An 11,159-nucleotide genomic window follows, 5' to 3' on the forward strand; every position below is an offset into this window, starting at 1 on the left:
TGAGACAAACCATATCACCCATAGGCTGTTATCCAAGTCAAGCGAATTGCTCATCGGTAACTGTCTCCTCCATCTATATATACCTTAAGATACAGTGAAATATATGTGCGTATACCATACACATAATCATCTATTTCTTTTGAGTACTCTTGTTTACATTTTGCTGTGAAAATTGTTGATTTTGTGAAAACGATTTCATTTGTACAAGTGGAAAAATAAAACATACTGAAACTGGAAAACCTAATAAAAAGATAAAAACCCAAACCAAGCCAAAATAAACAAAGAAAAACTGTGTGATGGCATGAAACAGGGAGTCGATGTAAATTGTTTTTTTAACTGTTGAGTACTTAAACCTGATACAGCTTGGCAACTTTACAGCAGTTCCCACAACAACTTAATATCTCATCACTCCTCCTTTGATACGTACAGGAGCGAGATCTACATCATACCAGAGTCCTATTAAACCACACCCACTAAAAAAGAGAGACCACTTAATATTTGGTGGAGGACATCCCTATACTCTCTCCATGGGCGGTTATCATGGTGGTCCGGCCCAGTCCTGGTTGAGATGTTGTTTCCATGGCACCTGAAACTGATCGATTGTCTCAGCTGATCTCGGGTTCGCGGGGAGGTCTCCAGGGGGCGTTGCGTTTCACGCTGTCGACCAACCAGTCAATGCCCTCGTTGACGCCCTCTCTGGGAAAAGGAAGAAATGGGTACCGTGTGGATTGCATCATCATCTTGGTTACTTTGATCTCAATAGTTCTTGTGTGGTAGAGTCGAGCAGAAAGACATGTTAGTAACATCCTTCGCCAACAATCACAGAGTGGTGTATGGCTTGATTTTTCTCGTCTTTGGAGACTGCATTCAATTGAAGCTTGTGAAACATTCATGGCTGATTTCTTGTGATAACACTTGGATCCTTTTGTTTTTCTTTCTTTTTTGAAAGGGAAGTTTCCTCTGCAAAATGCACGCATCTCCAACACACTGACGGAATATGATAAATAACAGCTTCAATACACAAATTTTTTTCAGAGATATTTTATAATCAGTGTGGTTGAAGATCAGCAAGCCTCTTCCTATACTGATGATAATCACAGTGCTGCTCTAACCATCATTTGTTGTATTTTATCCCAGTGTACGGCAGGAAAAGCTTGCAATGCTGGCGGAAGAAAAATGATGGCGCCATTGCAAAAAGCAAGAAAGCGATAGTGGAGTAATCTAGTTTGTGCAATTATCACTGCAATAGTTATTACCAATTTATCATCCTCATTACTTCGATGATAACTTATAATAGTAAATTTTAGTCTCACAAGTATCACTACCACGATCATCATTACTGTATGCATGGTATTTTCAAAGAAGTTTTTCTTTTTGTTGATTTGAGAGTTGACTAATATTTGTAAAATTAACAACATGCACAAATATATCCTCCGGTAACACAAACACTTCATGTGGGTTTATACTGTATCCAAAGTGGAAATTTACAACTTTTTCATTTTAAAAGTGATGATACATGCACTTCTTTGCGCCAGTATCGTTTTTGCTTGGAAACAACAACCACTTGCAAAATTGTAACACAAGTCGTGTTTCACAGAATAATCGGCATACATAGTGTCACTATCATCAAGGCCATTATTACCCTGTAAGTGCTGATACGGGCTGCATATGGCAAGCTCTATGACCGATCAGTTTGGCCGTCTTGTTGAACTCTTTCTTCACCTCACTGGCCGGGGCACATCCCTGCAGAGAAAGAGAAAAACAACAACAATAAAACAACTGTCACATGACCAACAATCAAAATGTTCAGAGAACCTTGCGCTGGGCAGATATCCGTACCCCCTAAGTTACCCATTTACTCTGCCATGATTTCATAGAAGGCGTCATAAAGCACACAAATATACAGTGGTGTGATTAGGTAATAGACTGCTGAAAGCCATGTGCAGTTGCGTTCTTAAATTCCGCATTGGCAATTGCTTACACTACTGCTGCCAAATGCACGACAATGAATCACTAAATAAGGCAGAATTTTCAGTTGACACCATCTTAATTTCTCCCAAAACTATAAATGCTTATTTCATTGCATATTATAACCAGTGCTATTGCTGATTTTCCACACTATAAACTGCTCCTCAGCTTTTAAGTTTTTCTTTTTCTTTCTTTTTTTTTGTCAGAAAAGGGTGCGACTTGCAACTTGCAACAGTGTCCCCTGCACTGACAGTCATACTGCTATAAAGCCTTGAGATGGCAAAACAACGTATCTACATCCAACATCATTTCCAGTAAATCGAGTTTGAAGTTTCGCAAACCTACAGCTCTTTTTCTGTTTTCGTTAAACACTTCATATCTTATCCTAGAAGGACCAACAGTATCAGAAATACAGTGAATGTAAATTGATTTCACTAGACCCTTTATTTTTTAGAATAATTTGCATTTAATCAAAACATACGTTGTTTTGCCGTCGAACATAACCACGCTATTGCCATTGCTACTGCAAAACAACATAAGTCTCGATCACTTGTGCGCGTATAATGTCCTACAACGTCAATATGCGTGCGCAGCCTACCATTGCGTAAACATGTAGATGGCAAAACAACGTATTGCATGTAGATACGTTGTTTTGCCAAGTCCATGCCCAACGTGTGTTGAGCAGGGGCAAGCCCATTGCCGCTTACGTTGTTTTGCCGACAAAATTTGAACAATTCCCACTGGGAGGAAGCATCACATCTCAGTAACGGAATGGGTTCTGATCTCAAAATTTGGTCAAGAGTTGGATTATACTGAAATAAGCTGAAATATGTGACTAAGTCAATTTTCATGAATATTCGACATACGCTGTTTTTCCATCTCAAGGCCGTACATTGCAAAGCTCTTTTAAAACCAAGTTCTTTTGATGTTAAGGAGAGAAAATTTTTTTAAAGGGATGGTACAGTTTTGGTTGAAATGGGGCTTCACGTTTCTTATTTTTCTTTTGATGATTTTTTGACATCATGAGAAACCTCTTATGTAATATGAAAGAGCATATAATTCTAAGAGGAATTCAAAGTTTATTTGATGAAAATTGGTTTTACAGTGGTCATGATGTCCAAAACACAGTGATCCTGATAAAAGGTGGGGCCCATCTTTTATTAGGATTGTTTTGGTTTACTTTGTTTGTAGACATCTCAGCTATGTCACAACCAATCTTTATCAAATTGAATTCCTCCTAAAATTGTATGCTCTGTAACATTTCATAAAGTGGTTGCTAAGTATCTTGCAAAAAGTTATAAGCTGAATCCTCACCTCCACCAAAACTATAGCATCCCTTTACGCTACACACACAAAAAAGGAAACAAGGAAATACACAAGCAAAAACTGATTGATATGAACACACGAAACGTGCATGACTCTCTGCTCTGGTTCATCTCAAACAACACTGACCACTGCTTCCTAATTTTGCAAGTAGTACTGTATACACCATATATTTCGCAGGGTTTATTATTTCACGAACTTCCCAAGTCGGGAGCTATTTGCAAATTTGACAATGCACTAGACTATCAACTCTTATCCCACAATGAATGTGACATGCACACATACATTTCTCTGTCCAATGCTGTACTCCATGATAGCAAATTTAACCACTCAAAAAACTGTCGGGAAGTCATGACTATATGGTGTACACAGTAACTTACTCCAACCTGGTTTTTGGTTACCGTAGAGATGTCGGACATCTTACCTCAACATCCTGCTTGTTTGCCAGAACTAGCAGGGGAACACCGATCAGTGCATCACTCTCCAGCATGTGTTCTGTGTAAGGGGCAAGAGTGTAAGCAGACTCGCTGATTACAATGGTGTTTGGTGTCATGTGTAATGAGTGGGGTGTACTGTTCACCATGTTGCATGCATACCATATCAGTCATGGTGTAAAGTGCAATGCAAAATGATGAACACTGTAGTGTTAAACATGATACAAATGTGTTCAGTGTGTACTGTGTCAATTTGAGCATGACATTTAGTGTCAGAGTGTCATGTTGAAGTATTCAGATCAAGTTGCCTCTTTGATTTGCCTGGAGATTTAAAAAAAAAAGAGTATTTGAACATAAATTTCATTCAGAGCACAAAGATCCTATGTTAGAGGGATCGTACAGTTTTGGTTGAGACCTAATTTCAGGTTTCTAACATTTTTTGGTGAGATGAGAAACCCGTTATGAAATATGAAAGAGCATGTAATTCCACGAGGAATTCAACATTTATTTGATGAAAATTGGTTTTTTCAATGGCGAAAATATCCAAAACAGAGTGATTCTAATAAAGTGTGGGACCCACCTTTTATTACCATCGCTTTTTTTTACTTTGTTTTTGTATGTTTCAGTCATTCCAAACCCGATTTTCATCAAATAAACTTTGAATTCCTCTTAAAATGGTATGCTCTGTACTATTTCATCAGTGTTTTCTTGGTATCTCGCAAAAAGTTCAAAGCCCAATTCTCATCTCCACCAATACTGTACCATCCCTTTAAACCCATCTTAGAATTATAATTTGTCATGCCAATCTGCCAGTATTACTATGAATGAAATGTTTTTACAGAAGCTCACCTCATGAAGTCTTAGGTTATGCTTAATGACAAATCATCCATAGTATGTCACAAATTAGTGCTACAAGCTTGATGAAGCTGTACTTTAACCTATTGAGGATGAGTCCTGAGCATACTCGGGCAAGTGTCTATGGGACAATGGGTTAAAGAGTAAAAAAAATCCACAACACTGCCCTGGTCAGAGACTAAGGGTGGGGTGCTGTACGGGAGATAGGAGTTTTTTTTTTTTTTTTTTTTTAATTTCCTTTGCTTTCGCAAAGTAGTTTAAAGTGTGATAGTTAGTGCCTTATCCATAATTAGGGTTAAGCACTTGTGACATTCTACGCATCTTGGTCACTGTTGAATTGAATATTTAATGTGCTGCATTTACCAAAAGCTATTCTTGATTCTCCCAATCTGTCTGGATCTGACGAATCGACAACGTAGATCACACCATGGGACTCGGCGTAATACTGCGGGTTAAGAATAAAAAGTGCATGTAATCGAAGGTTGAGAAACAGACAAACTTCAATGTGAAAATTTGTTGCATGTTGAAGCAGAGTCTGATAAATGGAATAAAATAAATCACACAAGAATAGTGAAAGTGTCATTAGAAATAGCCATAAAATGACAAAATTATGAAATTCTTTAATTCTACATATTTTTCACAGAAAAAGGGTGATGTGGGTCACAATTGCACTCATGAATTAGACAAGGCAAGGCGCTCGAGGCCTTATACCTCTCCAATAATTTGTATATCTATAGACATCAAAATAAAGATTGTGTAGTTGGTCACTAATCCATCAACGATGACCCAGAGCCTTTTGAAGGTCATCATCACTTAAATTTGACAACTTCACAAAATCTTGATGTGAAGGACACAACTTATTCTGTTAAGCAAGACATTTTCGCAGCATGAACAATTCTCAAACTGGAGCAGACGGCCCGTTCTGCAGCATGAAATTTTTGAAATGGCCAATGGCATGCATGTATGTAGTGTACACAAGAACTTTTGTTGTCATGGGGTGCACACTCTGAATGATCTGGTAGGGATGAACTAAGTGTCTCCTTCTTTTGATGTGGCGACACAGGTCAAGAATGCACTTTTGAAAAAAAAAAATGCACATAACTTGCGTGGCTGTCTGACAGTTGATGCATATTGCACAGTGATAGTTATATTGTACAGCTATGCAAAGTTATCCTAAATACCGGTTTCTTGATGTCATTTCACAAGCAGTTCAGTGACAGTTCATCTAGAGTTTGGGTTAATGGAATATCAGTATTCATTTTGAGGACAAATAGCTGTTGTGAATGTATATATTCTAATAGCATAACTATTCGTTACACGCATGACAAAAAGTTGAAACAAAATAACAGAACAGTAATATATCGACCCATTATTATATTTTTTTTTCATTTTCATCTTCATTTGGGAAACTCAAAGATACTATCTTTGGTCCTCTGATTGGCCTCAAGTAATGTTCGTGGGTATTTCAATTTCGTGAATATCACGATGGCCAAGATTCGTGAAATTAAAATGCACATGAAAGTTTTTGTCTACACTATATGCAATGAATGTTGGAAAATTTCATGCCGCGAAAAAGGCCGTCAGCTCCAATTCGCAAAAAATTTCATGCTGCGAACATATTGTGTTTTACAGTAATCTACTGATGATGTCGAACAAACCTTGTCCCATAATGCCTGCAGCTCATCTTGGCCTCCGAGGTCCCAGAAACACAGTCTGACTGAGGAGATGTCGATCTTTCCAACTGCGCAGGAGTACAAAGGGAACAAAAATGGGAACGGAGTGTTAAAATGATAAAAGTGATGATGATGATGATGAAATGACAATGGTGTTGACAGCAACACCAACAAATAACAAGACTATGATCATCATTTTTCTTCTTCTTGATGTTATTTCATGTGGGCCTCTGTTTTCCAAAAACATAATTATTTGGTTCAAACAGTTTTATAATATATCTCATGCATTTTCTTATTTTTTTTTCCACTTTCAAATGCATGTCCATATACTATTTTTGTATTACATTGATATCTTGTAATAATTGTAGTTGAAAGAATTCATGTGAAATAGGAAATAAGATCTGAATCAAACTGAATTGAATTATCATGATTATTTTCAGCGTCATCAATCCACTGACTAGGACTCTATTTCCTAAGAAATGTTATAACTTTTGCTTCTCATAACTATTGCACAAAGGCCCCCCCCCCAAAAAAAAAAAAAAAAAAAAAAAATGAAGCAAGCTAACAAGTTATACACAAAATAAAAAAAACACAAAATCATAAGCTTGGAAAGAGAAAAGCAGCTGTATGTTGGTGGTTGCTATGGAAACTGCAAGAATATGGATTTACAATCACAGCAAACCTGGCCATAAAGAGGTTTCTGAGGGGCTGCATGTGAAATTCGCTATTCAGGGAGTAATTCCTAAACCTGCTAAAACTATAGACGTTCACTTTATTGCAATTTTAGAGTATATCCCAGCAATATATCCAAACTTTAATGCAGGTATCGAACTGGCAGTGTTTTTAGTGTATTTTCATTCATGTGTGGTAAATGTTTGTCTTTGTTTTATATGGAAAGAGTACTGCCTAGTTAGGTCATTCCTATGTGACATGTTTTTGCGTGCTCACATCCTTGGGAGTATTTTAGTGAGCAAAGATGGTTGTGGCATCAACGATACAATCTATTCCATGAGCAGAACAACCTTTGACATCTAGACCAGCACATATTTCAGCTACTGCCCTTACTGCTAATGTGAAATCCAAAACCATGCAGCACCTTGAAGTGTAAGGGGAGTTCCAATGTGGCAAATATGTCTTAATTCTGACATAGGTCAGCCTGACATCCTACAACTGTACCCTGAAAATATCCTAATGCACAAAAGGGCTTTAAAGTAATACCGTACTGGATGCAGATGCATATAATGATAGAAATGACATGCATACTATTTAGGCCGACAGTGGTGGTGATCTTGTCCAGAGCTTTCCCCTTGTAATTCCGGTTGAACTGCATTTGAGCCTGCTCCAGAAAAGTCTGCGGAGGCAAAGTGGTATTAAGGTTCCATGGTCACTGCAGAGTTTGTACAATGTATCAATATGGATGATCACGGCCCCGTTTAATAAAAGTTGCTATCAATAACAAGTTACGATAGTTGTTCTAAGTTACTGAAATCCTTGTATCTGATTGGCTGAGAGCAAATTTGTCATAGAAATGTGGCAGTTGTAACTGATAACAAATTTTATGAAACGGGACCCACGTAGGAACATATTGGCTGCTTGTCAGGGCTGGGCCTGACAATTTCTGGAAAAAAAAAACATCACAGAATTTATGGTTCAAAGAAAAATTGATGCATTACTGATAAGGAAGTGACATTAGAGATGGTCGTAACTAACTGTGGAATGACATAGGATTAGCATTTGAGTCATATCAATTGTGAAGAGTATAAAACTACACAATAACATCCACAAAATGAAATGGTAGTTATTTGATGACAAGAAATGGAGCAAAGGAAACCACTGGTAAACTGCAATACAGCCTCAGGGATCTCATAATGGCACAAGATACATCTGACATCATCTAAATTATCATGTGAGAATAGTCAGCGTCTCAAAGAAGATTATCATTATTACATTTTAGTGAGTATGAACTGGTCTTGTGTGTTTAGCTCGACAAGTACTTACAGTTTTCCCTGCATTGTCTAGACCGAGAATAAGGATGAAGAACTCATCTCGGCGGAAGAGATACTGCCACAAGCCATAAAACAGTGAAAACATGCTGGCATTTCTGTGGATAAAAATCAATAGTCAAAAGTATCGTTTTCTGTCTCAAGACACTCAAGTCATTGAAAAATATTGCATAATAATTCAAAGATTACGTGGTGGTTCGTAATTTGTCTACATATGGCATGATTTCTCCTTTAGTGCATATATGTTCAAGGATAATCAATATCACTAAATGATACGCTGCATATTTCAAATAGATGTATATACTTGCTTACATGTATTTCAAGAGCCAAGGCTTGCGAGATAATTTCGTGAGCATGTGATCAATCAGGGTAAACATCATATTGAGTACACGATATCATCCCTTTCCAAGCAACAAAATTAGCGATTAATTACTACTTGGAGAAAATGACAGTGCACTTGTACCATATGGGAGGCAATATTTGGCACATCATTATTTTTGTATAACAGAATATGCCACTTGGAAGCTTGGGTTGGGAAACTTGGGGGAGAGGATCACATAATAATCAATATGAATTTATGATACATTATTTTTTATGTGCAGACAGCAGGACAAAAAGTTTATTTACCAGCTCTTACATGTAAGCTCAATATTGTTGAATCATACCTGCTGGTGAATTTAATCTCTGTTAGTGTTACTTATCACTCTTTGAAGGATTTATGGATTTTATGAAATGGTCTAGAAACTCTAGCACATTCAAACTACAAAGGTTGTCAGATGTCTGTCTTTAAGTGCAGACACAGACATCACACTCACAGTACATCAAGACAATCGACAATGAGATCTATATCCAATGACATTGAGAATCTTTACCCTAAATTTAAATTTATATTATAGCGTCAATTACCGTATGGTCGCCACTTGTGTGTAATTCTTTTGCACGTCCGGGCTGGCGAACTAATATCGGCACTGAATTAGTTCGCCGCCCATAGCCTGCCACATATTATTAGCGTGTGTGTTATACATACGCTTCAATGAAGGAGGCATTGTCGGTCACCGCATTTGAAAATCTCCCTTAATCTGCCACCTGAAATCCATTCTAAATCAAAAACATCCTCGCATTAAAAATGGTTTTATCACCTGTTAAATATGGTAAAATATATTTTTGATTACAATTATTTGTGTTTTTACGGAGGAAAAAGGTGAATTCAGTTCGGGAAACCCACTCACAAGGGGGGCCCCTCCTTATAAGTAACCCGTCCCCCTTATAAGTAACCCCGTCCCCCTTATAAGTAACCCCCGGGGCACCCCTTATAAGGAGTCTCCACGCTTTTTTGCAATGCAACGCGAAAATGAAAGGACTGCGGCAATTCGCTTGATTATGTCCATAAAGCTTCACAAGTTTCCTAGTTACTCACGAAATTTGAGCAAAATCGGTTTGAGGCATCATATCTAAAATCATGGATTTAAATGCGATGTCAAACGACCCATGCGAATGCTGAAATGCGAGCGATTACTGGCGTGAGTGTCGCCAGGCGCGGCGGCGCGGCAATGCTCGAGTGCAGACGTGGCGACTGAGTACTTGTACTGAGTCGCCACGTCTGCACTCAAGCATTGCCGCGCCGCCGCGCCTGGCGACACTCACGCCAGTAATCGCTCGCATTTCAGCATTCGCATGGGTCGTTTGACATCGCATTTAAATCCATGATTTTAGATATGATGCCTCAAACCGATTTTGCTCAAATTTCGTGAGTAACTAGGAAACTTGTGAAGCTTTATGGACATAATCAAGCGAATTGCCGCAGTCCTTTCATTTTCGCGTTGCATTGCAAAAAAACGTGGAGACTCCTTATAAGGGGTGCCCCGGGGGTTACTTATAAGGGGGACGGGGTTACTTATAAGGGGGACGGGTTACTTATAAGGAGGGGCCCCCCTTGTGAGTGGGTTTCCCGAACTGAATTACGAATGTATTTTGAGTGATGAAAATCCGTCGCCCAACCTGATCTCCGATCGCGGCGCGCGTTACATGCGATGTGAATGTCTGGCGACCTTACCGCAGTGGCGACTATACCGTAATTGACGTTAAGAATTGGAATCGCTGAGAATGGGAATGGGTTTCGTGTATTTTAAATTCATGCAGATCCACGCAGTCTTCACTTCAGATTTATTAATTACAGAATCTAGGTCTAGAATCTATAGTATTCTGAAAAACAAAACCTTCAGAAAAGTAAGAGGGTTAATTCATAGAGCCAAGCCCATCATCATCCAAACCTTCATTCCTTCTACATGCAAGCCTCTTTCTTGATTCTAAATTAAACTCTAATGTCATTTATCACGCGTATTATTTACATTGGCTTGCCGCTTATGCCCACACTAAATCGAATAGGTGGGACAATGAAGAGCAATAAGCCATAGGCATAATACAATGAAGTTAATTTAACACAATGAATGAACACTGTTTCTATTAGAAGTACATGTTTAGAATTCACTCACATGTGTCGTCGAAAGGGACAAAAAGGTCTCCTACGTTGACTTTTCCGGGGCTATGGATTTTAGTAGAAAGAGAAAGTGTCCACAGGTACGAAGACGTCAGCTGTGTTTTGTGAAGAAAACATATCAGCTGCTGACACGTGTTCGCCGATTGATGGCGCTTGACCGAAACACGCTCTGGAAACACTGTCTTCTACATACAGTATCCATTCATCCGTCACTCTGGCACACTATTATGTCACAAAGGTACTAGTAGTGTGATAATTTGTAGGCCTACTACATAGAGCTGTATTTACACAACAGCTCTATGGCCTACTGTCAGTACTGGTAGTCAATGATTTTTTTTTTTTTTTTTTTGGGGGGGGGGGGCGCGGTTTTGTTTTGTTTTGTTTTATTTTCTATCTTTGCGAACGA

General features: G+C 38.4%; 1 protein-coding gene across 1 annotated transcript; it reads right to left on the reverse strand.

The window, feature by feature from the left end:
• Nucleotides 1-558: 558 nt before the first annotated feature.
• LOC139743575 (ADP-ribosylation factor-related protein 1-like) lies at nt 559-10,903 on the reverse strand. The gene is made up of 8 exons (XM_071654055.1): nt 10,749-10,903; nt 8,252-8,354; nt 7,517-7,604; nt 6,239-6,321; nt 4,944-5,025; nt 3,716-3,786; nt 1,643-1,743; nt 559-696 (listed from the first exon to the last, which is right to left on the reverse strand). The coding sequence occupies exons 2-8, from the start codon at nt 8,342-8,344 to the stop codon at nt 606-608; spliced, it is 609 nt and encodes a 202-aa protein (XP_071510156.1). The 5' UTR covers nt 8,345-8,354; nt 10,749-10,903; the 3' UTR covers nt 559-605.
• Nucleotides 10,904-11,159: the final 256 nt, after the last annotated feature.

Source organism: Diadema antillarum, unplaced genomic scaffold (genome assembly GCF_040938485.1).
Source record: "Diadema antillarum isolate AM-2024a unplaced genomic scaffold, OU_Dant_1.0 seq00001097_RagTag, whole genome shotgun sequence".
In the NCBI taxonomy this organism is placed as follows: Eukaryota; Metazoa; Echinodermata; class Echinoidea; order Diadematoida; family Diadematidae; genus Diadema; species Diadema antillarum.